Source organism: Bombina bombina, chromosome 2 (assembly GCF_027579735.1).
Source record: "Bombina bombina isolate aBomBom1 chromosome 2, aBomBom1.pri, whole genome shotgun sequence".
NCBI classification, from domain to species: Eukaryota; Metazoa; Chordata; class Amphibia; order Anura; family Bombinatoridae; genus Bombina; species Bombina bombina.
The window spans coordinates 1,404,038,814-1,404,056,753 of NC_069500.1; the positions used below are offsets into that span (position 1 = coordinate 1,404,038,814).

General features: G+C 36.1%; 1 protein-coding gene across 3 annotated transcripts in view; it reads left to right on the forward strand.

Annotated features, from left to right (window-relative positions):
• The first annotated feature begins 8,381 nt into the window (after positions 1–8,381).
• The window catches only part of ZNF638 (zinc finger protein 638), a 560,949-nt gene continuing 551,390 nt past the window's right edge, over positions 8,382–17,940 (forward strand). For 2 of the 3 annotated variants that reach the window (XM_053704339.1, XM_053704338.1), the window contains exon 1: positions 8,382–8,779. In XM_053704339.1, the coding sequence (XP_053560314.1) occupies positions 8,673–8,779 (107 nt within the window). In that variant the 5' untranslated portion in view covers positions 8,382–8,672. The remainder of the gene's footprint in view (positions 8,780–17,940) is intronic. The other variant, XM_053704337.1, reaches the window with a different exon arrangement.

Genomic DNA, 17,940 nt, shown 5'->3' on the forward strand with positions numbered 1-17,940 from the left:
ACAGGCATTACCAGTTTGTGGCTCTTCCCTTCGGGTTAGCTACAGCCCCAAGAATTTTTACAAAGGTTCTGGGGTCTCTTCTGGCGGTCCTAAGACCACGGGGCATAGCAGTGGCCCCTTATCTAGACGACATCCTGATACAGGCGTCAAACTTCCAAATTGCCAAATCTCATACGGACATAGTGTTGGCATTTCTGAGGTCGCATGGGTGGAAAGTGAACGAGGGAAAGAGTTCTCAATCACCCCTCACAAGGGTTTCCTTCCTAGGAACTCTGATAGATTCTGTAGAAATGAAAATTTACCTGACGGAGTCCAGGTTATCAAAGTTTCTAAATTCCTGCCGTGTTCTTCACTACATTCCGCGCCCTTCGTGGCTCAGTGCATGGAAGTGATCGGCTTAATGGTAGCGGTGATGGACATAGTGCCATTTGTGCGCCTACATCTCAGACCGCTGCAATTATGCATGCTCAGTCAGTGGAATGGGGATTACACAGATTTGTCCCCTCTGCTAAATCTGGATCAAGAGACCAGAGAGTCTCTCTCTTCTCTGGTGGCTATCTCGGGTCCATCTGTCCAAAGGTATGACCTTTCGCAGGCCAGATTGGACAATTGTAACAACAGATGCCAGCCTTCTAGGTTGGGGTGCAGTCTGGAATTCCCTGAAGACTCGGGGATCGTGGACTCCTCCCAATAAATATTCTGGAGTTAAGAGCAATATTCAATGTTCTTCTAGCTTGGCCTCAGTTAGCAACCCTGAGGTTCATCAGATTTCAGTCGGACAACATCACGACTGTGGCTTACATCAACCATCAAGGGGGGACCAGGAGCTCCCTAGCAATGTTAGAAGTCTCCAAGATAATTCGCTGGGCAGAGACTCACTCTTGTCATCTATCAGCAATCCATATCCCAGGTGTAGAGAACTGGGAGGCGGATTTTCTAAGTCATCAGACTTTTCATCCGGGGGAGTGGGAACTCCATCCGGAGGTGTTTGCTCAATTGGTTCATCGTTGGGGCACACCAGAATTGGATCTCATGGCATCTCGCCAGAACGCCAAGCTTCCTTGTTACGGATCCAGGTCCAGGGACCCAGAAGCGACGCTGATAGATGCTCTAGCAGCACCGTGGTTCTTCAACCTGGCTTATGTGTTTCCACCGTTTCCTCTGCTCCCTCGACTGATTGCCAAAATCAAACAGGAGAGAGCATCGGTGATCTTGATCGCACCAGCGTGGCCACGCAGGACCTGGTATGTAGACCTGGTGGACATGTCATCCTTTCCACCTTGGAGATTGAACGCTTGATTTTATCAAGGCGTGGCTTCTCCGAGTCAGTTATTGATACCTTAATACAGGCACGAAAGCCTGTAACCAGGAAAATCTACCATAAGATATGGCGCAAATATCTTCATTGGTGTGAATCCAAGAATTACTCATGGAGTAAGGTTAGGATTCCTAGGATATTGTCCTTTCTCCAAGAGGGTTTGGATAAAGGATTATCAGCTAGTTCTTTAAAGGGACAGATTTCTGCTCTGTCTATCCTTTTGCACAAGTGTCTGGCAGAGGTTCCAGACGTCCAGGCATTTTGTCAGGCTTTGGTTAGAATTAAGCCTGTGTTTAAACCTGTTGCTCCTCCATGGAGCTTAAACTTGGTTCTTAAGGTTCTTCAAGGAGTTCCGTTTGAACCCCTTCATTCCATTGATATCAAACTTTTATCTTGGAAAGTTCTGTTTTTGATAGCTATTTCCTCGGCTCGTAGAGTCTCTGAGTTATCAGCTTTACAATGTGATTCTCCTTATCTGATTTTCCATACAGATAAAGTAGTTCTGCGTACAAAACCTGGGTTTTTACCTAAGGTAGTTTCCAACAAGAATATCAATCAAGAGATTGTTGTTCCATCATTGTGTCCTAATCCTTCTTCAAAGAAGGAACGTCTTTTACATAATTTGGAAGTAGTCCGTGCTTTAAAGTTTTACTTACAAGCGACTAAAGATTTTCGTCAAACATCTTCCCTGTTTGTTGTTTACTCTGGACAGAGAAGAGGTCAAAAGGCTTCGGCAACCTCTCTTTCTTTTTGGCTTCGGAGCGTAATACGCTTAGCCTATGAGACTGCTGGACAGCAGCCCCCTGAAAGGATTACAGCTCATTCTACTAGAGCTGTGGCTTCCACCTGGGCCTTTAAAAATGAGGCTTCTGTTGAACAGATTTGCAAAGCGGCGACTTGGTCTTCGCTTCATACCTTTTCAAAATTTTACAAATTTGATACTTTTGCTTCTTCGGAGGCTATTTTTGGGAGAAAGGTTCTACAGGCAGTGGTCCCTTCCGTTTAAGTACCTGCCTTGTCCCTCCCTTCATCCGTGTACTTTAGCTTTGGTATTGGTGTCCCACAAGTAATGGATGATCCGTGGACTGGATACACCTAACAAGAGAAAATATAATTTATGCTTACCTGATAAATTTATTTCTCTTGTGGTGTATCCAGTCCACGGCCCGCCCTGTCCTTTTAAGGCAGGTCTAAATTTTAAACTACAGTCACCACTGCACCCTATGGTTTCTCCTTTCTCGGCTAGTTTCGGTTGAATGACTGGATATGGCAGTTAGGGGAGGAGCTATATAGCAGCTCTGCTTTGTCCCTCCCTTCATCCGTGTACTTTAGCTTTGGTATTGGTATCCCACAAGTAATGGATGATCCGTGGACTGGATACACCTAACAAGAGAAAATATAATTTATGCTTACCTGATAAATTTATTTCTCTTGTGGTGTATCCAGTCCACAGCCCGCCCTGTCCTTTTAAGGCAGGTCTAAATTTTAAACTACAGTCACCACTGCACCCTATGTTTTCTCCTTTCTCGGCTAGTTTCGGTCGAATGACTGGATATGGCAGTTAGGGGAGGAGCTATATAGCAGCTCTGCTGTGGGTGATCCTCTTGCAACTTCCTGTTGGGAAGGAGAATATCCCACAAGTAATGGATGATCCGTGGACTGGATACACCACAAGAGAAATAAATTTATCAGGTAAGCATAAAATATATTATTACAGAGGAGTTAAGGATATACATTTATTACAGAGGAGTTAAGGATATACATTTATTGCAGAGGAGATAAGGATATACATTTATTATAAAGGAGATAAGGATATACATTTATTACAGAGGAGATAAGGATATACATTTATTACAGAGGAGATAAGGATATACATTTATTACAGAGGAGATAAGGATATACATTTATTACAGAGGATATAAGGATATACATTTATTACAGAGGAGAAAAGAATATACATTTATTATAAAGGAGATAAGGATATACATTTATTATAAAGGAGATAAGGATATACATGTATTACAGATTATATAAGGATATACATTTATTATAGAGGAGATAAGGATATACATTTATTACAGATTATATAAGGCTATACATTTATTACAGATGATATAAGGATATATATTTATTACAGAGGAGATAAGGATATACATTTACTACAGATTATATAAGGATATACATTTATTATAGAGGAGATAAGGATATACATTTATTACAGATTATATAAGGATATACATTTATTACAGAGGATATAAGGATATACATTTATTACAGAGGAGATAAGGATATACATTTATTACAGAGGAGAAAAGAATATACATTTATTACAGAGGAGATAAGGATATACATTTATTATAAAGGAGATAAGGATATACATGTATTACAGATTATATAAGGATATACATTTATTATAGAGGAGATAAGGATATACATTTATTACAGATTATATAAGGCTATACATTTATTACAGATGATATAAGGATATACATTTATTACAGAGGAGATAAGGATATACATTTACTACAGATTATATAAGGATATACATTTATTATAGAGGAGATAAGGATATACATTTATTACAGATTATATAAGGCTATACATTTATTACAGAGGAGATAAGGATATACATTTATTACAGAGGAAATAAGGATATACATGTATTACAGAGGAGATAAGGATATACATTTATTACAGAGGAGATACGGATATACATTTATTACAGAGGATATAAGGATATACATTTATTACAGAGGAGATAAGGATATACATTTATTATAGAGGAGATAAGGATATACATTTATTACAGAGGAGATAAGGATATACATTTATTACAGAGGATATAAGAATATACATTTATTACAGAGGAGATGAGGATATACATTTATTACAGAGGAGATAAGAATATACATTTATTACAGAGGAGATGAGGATATACATTTATTACAGAGGATATAAGGATATACATTTATTACAGAGGCGATACGGATATACATTTATTACAGATTATATAAGGATATACATTTATTACAGAGGAAATAAGGATATACATTTATTACAGATTATATAAGGATATACATTTATTACAGAAGATATAAGGATATACATTTATTATAGAGGAGATAAGGATATACATTTATTATAGAGGAGATAAGGTTATACATTTATTACAGAGGAGATAAGGATATACATTTATTACAGAGGAGATAAGGATATACATTTATTATAGAGGAGATAAGGGTATACATTTATTACAGAGGAGATAAGAATATACATTTATTACAGATTATATAAGGATATACATTTATTACAGAAGATATAAGGATATACATTTATTATAGAGGAGATAAGGATATACATTTATTATAGAGGAGATAAGGTTATACATTTATTACAGAGGAGATAAGGTTATACATTTATTACAGAGGAGATAAGGTTATACATTTATTACAGAGGAGATAAGGATATACATTTATTACAGAGGAGATAAGGATATACATTTATTACAGAGGAGATAAGGATATACATTTATTACAGAGGAGATAAGGTTATACATTTATTACAGAGGAGATAAGGTTATACATTTATTACAGAGGAGATAAGGTTATACATTTATTACAGAGGAGATAAGGATATACATTTATTACAGAGGAGATAAGGATATACATTTATTACAGAGGAGATAAGGATATACATTTATTACAGAGGAGATAAGGTTATACATTTATTACAGAGGAGATAAGGATATACATTTATTACAGAGGAGATAAGGATATACATTTATTAGAGGAGATAAGGATATACATTTATTACAGAGGAGATAAGAATAAGCATTTATTACAGATGATATAAGGATATACATTTATTATAGAGGAGATAAGAATATACATTTATTACAGAGGATATAAGGATATACATTTATTACAGAGGAGATAAGGTTATACATTTATTACAGAGGAGATAAGGATATACATTTATTACAGAGGAGATAAGGTTATACATTTATTACAGAGGAGATAAGGTTATACATTTATTACAGAGGAGATAAGGTTATACATTTATTACAGAGGAGATAAGGATATACATTTATTACAGAGGAGATAAGGATATACATTTATTACAGAGGAGATAAGGATATACATTTATTACAGAGGAGATAAGGATATACATTTATTACAGAGGAGATAAGGATATACATTTATTACAGAGGAGATAAGGATATACATTTATTACAGAGGAGATAAGGATATACATTTATTATAGAGGAGATAAGGATATACATTTATTACAGAGGAGATAAGGATATACATTTATTATAGAGGAGATAAGGATATACATTTATTACAGATGAGATAAGGATATACATTTATTACAGAGGAGATAAGGATATACATTTATTACAGAGGAGATAAGGATATACATTTATTACAGAGGAGATACGGTTATACATTTATTACAGAGGAGATAAGGATATACATTTATTACAGAGGAGATAAGGATATACATTTATTACAGAGGAGATAAGGTTATACATTTATTACAGAGGAGATAAGGATATACATTTATTACAGAGGAGATAAGGATATGCATTTATTACAGAGGAGATAAGGATATGCATTTATTACAGAGGAGATAAGAATATGCATTTATTACAGAGGAGATAAGGATATACATTTATTACAGAGGAGATAAGGATATACATTTATTACAGAGGAGATAAGGATATACATTTATTACAGAGGAGATAAGGATATGCATTTATTACAGAGGAGATAAGGATATACATTTATTACAGAGGAGATAAGGATATACATTTATTACAGAGGAGATAAGGATATACATTTATTACAGAGGAGATACGGTTATACATTTATTACAGAGGAGATAAGGATATACATTTATTACAGAGGAGATAAGGATATACATTTATTACAGAGGAGATAAGGATATGCATTTATTACAGAGGAGATAAGGATATGCATTTATTACAGAGGAGATAAGGATATGCATTTATTACAGAGGAGATAAGAATATACATTTATTACAGAGGAGATAAGGATATACATTTATTACAGAGGAGATAAGGATATACATTTATTACAGAGGAGATAAGGATATACATTTATTACAGAGGAGATAAGGATATACATTTATTACAGAGGAGATAAGGATATACATTTATTACAGAGGAGATAAGGATATACATTTATTACAGATTATATAAGGATATACATTTATTACAGAGGAGATAAGGATATACATTTATTACAGAGGAGATAAGGTTATACATTTATTACAGAGGAGATAAGGTTATACATTTATTACAGATTAGATAAGGTTATACATTTATTACAGAGGAGATAAGGATATACATTTATTACAGAGGAGATAAGGATATACATTTATTACAGAGGAGATAAGGATATACATTTATTACAGAGGAGATAAGGATATACATTTATTACAGAGGAGATAAGGATATACATTTATTACAGAGGAGATAAGGATATACATTTATTACAGAGGAGATAAGGATATACATTTATTACAGATTATATAAGGATATACATTTATTACAGAGGAGATAAGGATATACATTTATTACAGAGGAGATAAGGTTATACATTTATTACAGAGGAGATAAGGTTATACATTTATTACAGATTAGATAAGGATATACATTTATTACAGAGGAGATAAGGATATACATTTATTACAGAGGAGATAAGGATATACATTTATTACAGAGGAGATAAGGATATACATTTATTACAGAGGAGATAAGGATATACATTTATTACAGAGGAGATAAGGATATACATTTATTATAGAGGAGATAAGGATATACATTTATTACAGAGGAGATAAGGTTATACATTTATTACAGAGGAGATAAGGATATACATTTATTACAGAGGAGATAAGGATATACATTTATTACAGAGGAGATAAGGATATACATTTATTACAGAGGAGATAAGGATATACATTTATTACAGAGGAGATAAGGATATACATTTATTACAGAGGAGATAAGGTTATACATTTATTACAGAGGAGATAAGGATATACATTTATTACAGAGGAGATAAGGATATACATTTATTACAGAGGAGATAAGGATATACATTTATTACAGAGGAGATAAGGATATACATTTATTACAGAGGAGATAAGGATATACATTTATTACAGAGGAGATAAGGATGTACATTTATTACAGAGGAGATAAGGATGTACATTTATTACAGAGGAGATAAGGATGTACATTTATTATAGAGGAGATAAGGATATACATTTATTACAGAGGAGATAAGGATATACATTTATTACAGAGGAGATAAGGATATACATTTATTACAGAGGAGATAAGGATATACATTTATTACAGAGGAGATAAGGATATACATTTATTACAGAGGAGATAAGGATATACATTTATTACAGAGGAGATAAGGATATACATTTATTACAGAGGAGATAAGGATATACATTTATTACAGAGGAGATAAGGTTATACATTTATTACAGAGGAGATAAGGTTATACATTTATTATAGAGGAGATAAGGATATACATTTATTATAGAGGAGATAAGGATATACATTTATTATAGAGGAGATAAGGATATACATTTATTACAGAGGAGATAAGGTTATACATTTATTATAAAGGATTTAAGTGTACTAAAAACCTTGTATATGACTTTAATGTTTGCCTAAGTATGAGCAGAATCAACAGCAAAGATATGAAGTGATGAAAGAAAAAAATAGATTTGCAATGCCAGTCACATTATAAAAAGTTTAGCCAAGTGATCTTTATCCTCAGTTGCTTTCTATGTTTAAGGGATCATCACTTAGATCTCACTGGTCACCTGTCCTACTCTGATTACAAATTTTCCTTCGATCTCCAGATAAAGTTTGTGAAGCTCTGGCAGTGCCCTTACCCAGCATCTGCCTTCAGGACACACCTCTCACACAGCCAGCCAGGCTGACAGAGAGCTCATCACACAGCAGCGATTGTATTTGTTGTGTGCTAAGCTGCCTGAGATCCAGGACGATCAGAAACTTAAAGAACATCCCAGCTCTGTGCCCTGTGAGGGCAGCGGTACTGGGTCAGTTACAGCTGCACATGGAAACTACCCCATGGAATTATTGTCGCTGATCAAAGCCTGAGTGAGTGTTATCTACCTCTCCAATCAGCAGTGTCACAGCAGTCAGTCTGCCAGCTATTTGTTGATGAATTAAAAAAAAGGATTGATCCCTGCGTAACCCAATCAAAAGTCCCAGAGTAATGCCAGGTTTGCACTTACAGGAGATGCTGAATGATCACTAGTGTTCTGTGCGAATGGAACCATGCTTGTTAACGACCAACTAAGAGGTGCTAAAGAGGGGGGCATCTATTGCAATGGAATAAAACCTCAAGATCACCCTGGGCAACTTCCGCTGAGTCCCACACAAAGGTAAGTTCTTGGTTTATGTGGTTGCACCTTCACAAAAGTAGGGCAGTATCTGTGCAGTAGGTTGTGAGTTTGAGCTGATGGCAGGAATATGTGGGGAGTGAGATTCCCAAATTAATATAATGTTATTTTGTGTTGTTTATGACTCTGTCTACTGTAAATCCTTCATATTATATATTTTTCTATATTAAAACATATATCTCTTGTATTATTCTTTGGATTACATCAATGAGTTGGCTATAACAGACATTGGCACCTGATACAATTTGGATATATTCTTAAAAACTAGTATTTATCTCATGATCTAGATATAACATTAACATGTTCAGTGTTTTTTTCGAGGACCTTTTTAATGACTGCACCACCCGACTGATTTTATTAAATACCTGACTAAAAGTTAAGTCAGTGTTCAGGTAAAATTACCTAATATTAAAATGTTTCAATGTGTATTGCACAAATTATCATTATAAACATTTATGTTAAATTATGCAATTATTTTGTGGTTTAGATAGAAGAAAATATTATAATGTTACAAAGTATTACCCCATCCACCTACTTCATAGTGTCACCCGGCTGCGGACTGTGGAGAACACCGTTGTCATACATTCATGCCAATATTTAAAGCATTGCATGCAGACCTCTTTTTATAAACTGATTTTATATGCATCTTTATGATTTATTTTATATTGTTTCCATTTGTATCCTTCTTTGCATTTTTAAAACATTTTGAATTCATATCATTGCATTCCTGTACCATAAATATGAATCAGTAACTTGTGCTGCTATTTATTTAAGCTGAGGTCACCCTAGGGTATTTTGGCACATCCTACTCACACCCTTGCCAGACGCACCCTTTCTTCCTTGCACTTATTTTTAGAATTCAGAAACTCTTTTATTTGTGTGTAAAAGATAAGCTGTGTGTTTGTGATTACCCCTGTGCAAAACAATAAGTAAGTCTGCTTTGCTTTGTATTTCACAGTGGTTCTCAAATGGCAATGCAAAGTTGTGTTGTGGTACAGAATTTGTAATTAACTGTAAATTTAAAGTATTTTAAAGTCTCTATCTATCTATCTATCTATCTATCTATATATATATATATGTGTGTGTGTGTATAAATATTATAATTGACGCTCACACTCTCTGGATTTTAAATTCCGTAAAAACTGAATGACATTTTAAAGGGACATTCCGGTCAAAATTTAAAGGGACAGTCTAATCCAAAATAAACTTTCATGATTCAGATAGGGCATGTCATTTTAAACAATTCTCCAATTTACTTTTATCACCAATTTTGCTTTGTTCTTTTGGTATTCTTAGTTGAAAGCTTAACCTAGGAAGTTCATATGCTAATTTCTTAGACCTTGAAGGCCACCTCTTTTCAGAATGCATTTTAATAGTTTTTCACCACTCGAGGGTGTAAGTTCATGTATTTCATATAGATAACACTGTGCTCATGCACGTGAAGTTATCTGGGAGCCAGCACTGATTGGCTAAACTGCAAGTCTGTCAAAAGAACGGAAATAAAGGGGCAGTTTGCAGAGGCTTAGATAGATAAGATAATCACAGCGGTAAAAAGTATATTAATATAACTGTGTTGGTTATGCAAAACTGAGGAATGGGTTATAAAGGGATTATCTATCTTTTAAAACAATAACAATTCTGGTGTAGATTGTCCCTTTAAATGCACATAGATGAATTACATTTTTTCATAAAAAAATATTTGCAATATACATGTATTGGCAAAAATGCTTCTAGTAAAATATATCTCTGCTTTATTGTTAGTGTGAAGCATAGCTAGATATTCTCAGTCCACCAGCATTTTAAATACTGCAGTTGATCAGAGCACCAGTAGGGCTTGTATTATGTCAGCAATTAACAAACTGAATCATTACCAGATGGTACACGCTCCTTAGGCTCTCTGAGCAACTGCTGTGTTTTAAATGTTGGTGCAAACTGAATATTAAATACACTTTTGAATCAGCTATAACGTATTAGAATTTTTTTTGCTAATACATCTATATTACAAAAATGCCTCTATTCAAAACTTAAATGCATCCATGTAAATTCCAGTTTTGGCTGGAATGTCCCTTTAAGGGAAAAAAATTGAATATGTAGGTGCCAGATGGGGGTTTCATGGAACTCTCTCAAAGTAGTCTGTGCGTGCTCTAACCCTTGTAGTAGGTAGTGACGTAGTCGTGCCCTGACTGTGCGCATTGCTTAGTAACAGACCAATGTTGAAAGGATCACCGTTATCTGCATGCCTTTGGCTCTCTTGCTGAACACTGTGGAACACTGTTTTAAGAGATTTTTATATATGTGAAATATAAACTGCAAATCAAGCACTGCTTTGCAAAAGATCAGCATACTATATAAAGTTTCATTAACGTCATTTTTATAGTAAAAGCTCCATTTCTTGAAACATGTTTATCTTTTCTCCTTTGCTGTAACCAAGTGTGCGATCTTTATGAATATATTGACACTTTATTTTCTGTAAATTACCCCACCACTTGCTTTTTTTGGAGAAGCCAATCAGAACTTGCTACTGTAGCGGACAGGACAGGTCACAATTTGTATTGCTTTGAAAACTCTTATCTTATCTCCTCTGTTGTGTCCAATTAGACAGATATAAATAGGCTTCTTTAGTGTTCATTATCTTTTGTCAATTTTTAGAGGTAAATTACAGGAAAAAGGGGACAAAATAAAATATACTGAAAAGTAATTTACTAGGTATAATTAAACATTTTATATAACAATCTTTGGGGCCGAATTATTAAGCTCCGAATGCCCCTGTTTCAGCGTGAGCCTTCAGGCTTGCCGGAAACTGCAGTTATGAAAAGACTGCTGCTCCATAACTTGTCCGCCTGCTACGATCGGGCTGATTGACATCCCTTGCTAGCGGCCGATTGGCCGCGAATCTGCAGGGGGCAGCATTGCACAAACATTTCACTAGAACTGCTTGTGCAATGATAAATGCCGTCAGCGTATGATAAATCGGCCCCTTGATGTGTTTTATGTCTCATTAAAGACAGCTATAAATAAAAATAAAACTTGCCTTTTCTTTAGCAAACCCGGACCAGTGATCCCCGGTCAGCTTCTCATGCTGTACAGCAATGACGAAACTGGCTTCCTCAAATCACGGCGCGGCCTCACGAGATAGACGCTCTGGGATGCAGGCCATGATTGGAGGAAGTCGGTTTCGTCATTGCTGAGGTAAGTAGAGAAGAGCTGCGGGCGGTGGATCTCCAGTCCGGGTTTGCTAAAGAAAAAGGTAAGTATTTAAAATAAAAACACTGCAACGTAAAGTTTAAAGAATGAGTATTTTCTTTGTGTATATATACAGCTCAGATAAGCTGGTCTGTGCTTCCTGCTGTCTCAGCCCATTTTAATTGGCATGTTCTTGAGAACAATGGGTGCTGATGTCAAGAAGCAAAACCAGCGGTTTCAAATAAAAACTAAACCTAAAGGAGCAATTTCCAATACCCTTAATACTATGGGGCCTATTTATTAAAGGTCTTGCGGACCTGATCCGACAGTGCGGATCAGGTCCACAAGACCTCGCTGAATGCGGAGAGCATTATGCTCTCCGCATTTAACATTGCACCAGCAGCTCACAAGAGCTGCTGGTGCAACGCCGCCCCCTGCTGACTCGCAGACAATCGGCCGCCAGCAAGGAGGTGTCAATCAACCCGATCGTTCCGGCGATTCCTGTTCGCCTCATCAGAGCAGGCGGACAGGGTTATGGAGCAGCGGTCTTTAGACCGCTGCTTCATAACTGGTGTTTCTGACGAGTCTGAAGACTCGCCAGAAACACGGGCCCACAAGCTCCGTTCAGAGCTTGATAAATGGGCCCCTATGTATCTGGTATAACAATTCATTAGGAGCACATTAAGAGGAAAAATAGCAATACAATGTCCCTTTAACTGAAAAAAGTCAATGGCAACACATTCAAGGGACAGTAAACACCTTATAGCTTTACTAAACTAATATAAAGGGTAATGCCAGACTCCTCTAACCACTTACCCTATTTGGAGGAGCCAATCAAGATTCTTTACTGGAGAAGACACAATTAGCCACTGTCATTGTGTTAGCAAAATCTTCATTGTTTTTTTTTTTTTTAATCTTAGAATCTCTGCTTAAAGGGGCAGTATACACTCATTTTCATATAAATGCATGTAATAGACACTACTATAAAGAATAAGATGCACAGATACTGATATAAAAATCCAGTATAAAAGTTTAAAAACTTACTTAGAAGCTCTCAGTTAAGGTCTGTTGAAAAGGTAGCTGGAAAGCCCACTGCACGTGGGAAATAAGACACTCCCCTTTCTTTTGCATATGAAAAGACCCTTTACACAAACTTTGGGGCTTGGTTAGGAGTCTGAAAATCAGAGCAATGTTATTTAAAAATAAGCAAAATTATACATTTATTTAAAAACACAACTTTATGGGCTATATAAATAGATCATCTACAAAACATGTATGCAAAGAAAAAATGAGTGTATAATGTCCCTTTAAAGTGACACTCGAGTCAAAAATAAACTTTCATTATTCAGATACAGCAGCAATTTTAAACAACTTTCCAATTTACTTCCATTAACAAAATGCGCAGTCTTTTTATATTTACACTTTTTTAGTCAGCAGCTTGTATTGAGCATGTGCAAGAATTCTCAGAATATACGTATATGCATTTGTGATTGGCTGATGGCTGTCACATGGTATGTGTATGCATTTGTGATTGGCTGATGGCTGTCACATGATACAGGGCGAGTGGAAATATACCTAACTTTAAAATTTGTCAGAAAAAAATCTACTACTCATTTGAAGTTCAGACTAAGAAGCATATTTATCAAGTTGCACATGGAGCTTGATGAAACACAAGTTATGAAGACTCACAAGAGCTGCTGGTGCAATGATAAATGCTGAGAGCGTATGCTGTCTGCATTTATCGATGTGCGGCGGACATTATCCGTAATATCAGAACATATCAGCTCGCACATTCTTAAATATGCCCCTAAGGGGACAATTTATCAAGCTCTGTATGGAGCTTGATGCCCCGCGTAGGCTCACTGGAAACAGAAGTTATGTGAAATTGAATTATAAGTATTTTTTCCCTAGTTGATTGCTCAAAAACATATGCAAGTATTTAAAATCAGCGACACATTTCTCAGCCATGAAATTGGACATGCGTTGCTGATTTTATATCATGTAACATTACAGGTGGCCCTCGTTTTACAACGGTTCAATTTACACCGTTTCAGAATAACAACCTTTTTTTCCAGTCATGTGACTGCTATTGAAAAGCATTGAGAAGCAGTGCATTTATTAAAATAGCCAGTAGGTGGAGCTGTCCGCTTGTGTTGCAGCAAAGCCAAGCAAGCTGAAATTAATCAGTTTAACCAGACCTGAGCTATCGAGCAGATTTCAAAGGAGCAAGATCTTCCTGTCTATAAATCAGTCCAGATTGGAATGCAAAGAAAGAACTGTTTGCAGAAAAATGCAAGTGAAGTCTGTGTTGTGTGATTATGTTATTAGGTTTATAATGCTGTTTAGCAAGTGTTTTTGTTAATTTAACTTAGTTTAATTATATATTCTGTGTTGTGTGATTATTTTATTAGGTTTATAATGCTGTTTAGCAAATGTTTTTGTTCATTTAACTTAGTTTAATTATATATTCTGTGTTGTGTGATTATTTTATTAGGTTTATAATGCTGTTTAGCATTTAAAGTCTTTATTTCAAAGCTTTAAAAATAATGTATTAGGTGTTACTTATGACAATTTTGAGAGGGGCCCGGAACTTATCTCCCTCACTTCGAATTGACTTAAATTATAAACTGGGTTTCAATTTACAACGGTTTCGATTTACAACCATTCCTTCTGGAACCTAACCCCGGCGTAAACTGAGGGCTACCTGTATTTGTTCTACATTTATTTATAAATATGTCTGCACCTATGAGTTTCTTGCCTCTGCCTGCTGCTATGAGAGTGGAAGTTCCTGCATTGGTGTGGAGTGCAGTCAGCTGGAAGACTGAGAGGTCCCAATCTGCTTATACAGCACCTGCAACTGCTCAACACTTGTAAGTGTTATTGTTTTATTACATCTATACTCAATGTGTGACTGTACTGTTTTATTACATCTATAATCAATGTGTGACTGTACTGTTTTATTACATCTATACTCTATTTTTGACTGTACTGTTTTATTACATCTACTGTTTTATTACATATATACTCTATTTGTGACTGTAATGTTTTATTACATCTATACTCTATTTGTGACTGTAATGTTTTATTACATCTATACTCTATTTGTGACTGTAATGTTTTATTACATCTATACTCTATTTGTGATTGTACTGTTTTATTACATCTATACTCTATTTGTGACTGTAATGTTTAATTACATCTATACTCTATTTGTGACTGTACTGTTTTATTACATCTATACTCTATTTGTGACTGTACTGTTTTATTACATCTATACTATATTTGTGACTGTACTGTTTTATTACATCTATACTCTATTTTTGAGTGTTACTGTGTTATTACATCTATACTCTATTTGTGACTATACTGTTTTATTACATCTATACTCTATTTGTGACTGTACTGTTTTATTACATCTATATTCTATTTGTGAGTGTTACTGTTTTATTACATCTATACTCTATTTGTGAGTGTTACTGTTTTATTACATCTATACTCTATTTGTGACTGTACTGTTTTATTACATCTATACTCTATTTGTGAGTGTTACTGTTTTATTACATCTATACTCTATTTGTGACTGTACTGTTTTATTACATCTATACTCTATTTGTGACTGTACTGTTTTATTACATCTATACTCTATTTGTGACTGTACTGTTTTATTACATCTATACTCTATTTGTGAATGTTACTCTGTTATTACATCTATACTCTATTTGTGAGTGTTACTGTTTTATTACATCTATACTCTATTTGTGACTAGTGATGTCGCAAACCTAAAAATAACCAGCGAACCGGGCGAACCCCCATTGACTTCAATGGGCAGACGAATTTTAAAACCCACAGGGACTCTTTCTGGCCACAATAGTGATGGGAAAGTTGTTTCAAGGGGACTAACACCTGGACTGTGGCGTGCCGGAAGGGGATCCATGGCAAAACTCCCATGGAAAATTACATAGTTGATGCAGAGTCTGGTTTTAATCTATAAAGGGCATAAATCACCTAACATTCCTAAATTGTTTGGAATAACGTGCTTTAAAACATCAGGTATGATGTTGTATCGATCAGGTAGTGTAAGGGTTACGCCCACTTCACAGTGACAGACCAAACTCCCGCAGCGGGTACAACATCATCATCATCACACCGTACGCCCATGTGTGTAATGCTGCCTGACTGAGACATATCCCTGTTCTCTACATCCTCTGGCAATAATGGTTGTGCATCACTCATTTCTTCCAACTGATGTGTAAATAACTCCTCTGACAGATCAAGTGAAGCGGCTGTGGTGCTAGTGTTGGTGGTGGCGGCAGGCGGGCGAGTGGTAACTTGAGAGGTGCTGCCCGAAGATAAGCTGGAGGAGGATGGTGCGTCAAGGTTCGGAGCGGAAGCTATAGAAGATTGGGTGTCCTGTGTTAAAAAGTCAACCATGTCCTCAGAACTTTTCGAGTTCATGGTACGTGGCCTCTGAACACTGGGCATTATTCTAGGGCCAAAGGGAATCACAGCACCACGACCACGACGGCACCTGCGGGGTGGCCTGCCTCTGCCTGTCATTTTTTTTTAAATGTACACTTACACTACTATTAAACAAGATATGAGTGGTGCCACTGGGCAAGTGGGCACAGTATACGCTGCGAGCCTGACACAAAAAAGCAGACTGATGTTTCACAGTCCAAAAAGTTTTTATTTTTTTAAATGTACACTTACACTACTATTAAACAAGATATGAGTGGTGGCACTGGGCAAGTGGGCACAGTATACGCTGTGAGCCTGACAAAAAAAAGCAGACTGATTTTTCACAGTCCAAAAACTTTTTTTTTTTAAATGTACACTTACACTACTATTAAACAAGATGTGAGTGGTGGCACTGGGCAAGTGGGCACAGTATACGCTGTGAGCCTGACACAAAAAAGCAGACTGATGTTTCACAGTCCAAAAAGTTTTTTTTTTTTTAAATGTACACTTACACTACTATTAAACAAGATATGAGTGGTGGCACTGGGCAAGTGGGCACAGTATACGCTGTGAGCCTGGCACACACGCTGGTAGGCAGGCAACTGCAATTAGATTACACAAGCAGACTGATGTTTCACAGTCAAAGTTTTTTATTTTTAAATTTACACTACTGTTACACCAGATATGAGTGGTGGCACTGGGCAAGTGGGCCTTGCACACACGCTGGCAGGCAGGCAGGCAACTGCAATTAGATTACACAAGCAGACTGATGTTTCACAGTCAAAAAAGTTTTTTTTTTTAAATTTACACTACTGTTACACCAGATATGAGTGGTGGCACTAGGCAAGTAGGCTTGGCAGGCAGGCAACTGCAATTAGATTACACAGGAAAAAATAAAAAAAAATAAAAAATGATGTTCTAGCCCTAAAAAGGGCTTTTTGGGGTGCTGTGCTTACAGCAGAGATCAGATGAGTCCTTCAGGACTGTAGTGGACACTGAATACACTAGCCTAGCTATCAATTTCCCTATTAAATCACCAGCAGCTACACTGTCCCTCCTCTCACTAACAATGCAGCTTCCGAATCTAAAATGTCTGCTGTTCAGGAGCTGGGAGGGTCTGGGAGGGAGGGTCTGCTGCTGATTGGCTGGAATGTGTCTGCAGACTGTGAGATACAGGGTCAAAGTTTACTCAATGATGACGAATAGGGGGCGGATCGAACATCGCCTATGTTCGCCCGCATGCTATGTTCGCCGGGAACTATTCACCGGCATTACTATTTGTGACTGTACTGTTTTATTTAATCTATACTCTATTTGTGACTGTACTGTTTTATTACATCTATAATCTATTTGTGACTGTACTGTTTTATTACATCTATACTCTGTTTGTGAGTGTTACTGTTTTATTACATCTATACTCTATTTGTGAGTGTTACTGTTTTATTACATCTATACTCTATAGATGTAATAAAACAGTACAGTCACAAATAGAGTATAGATGT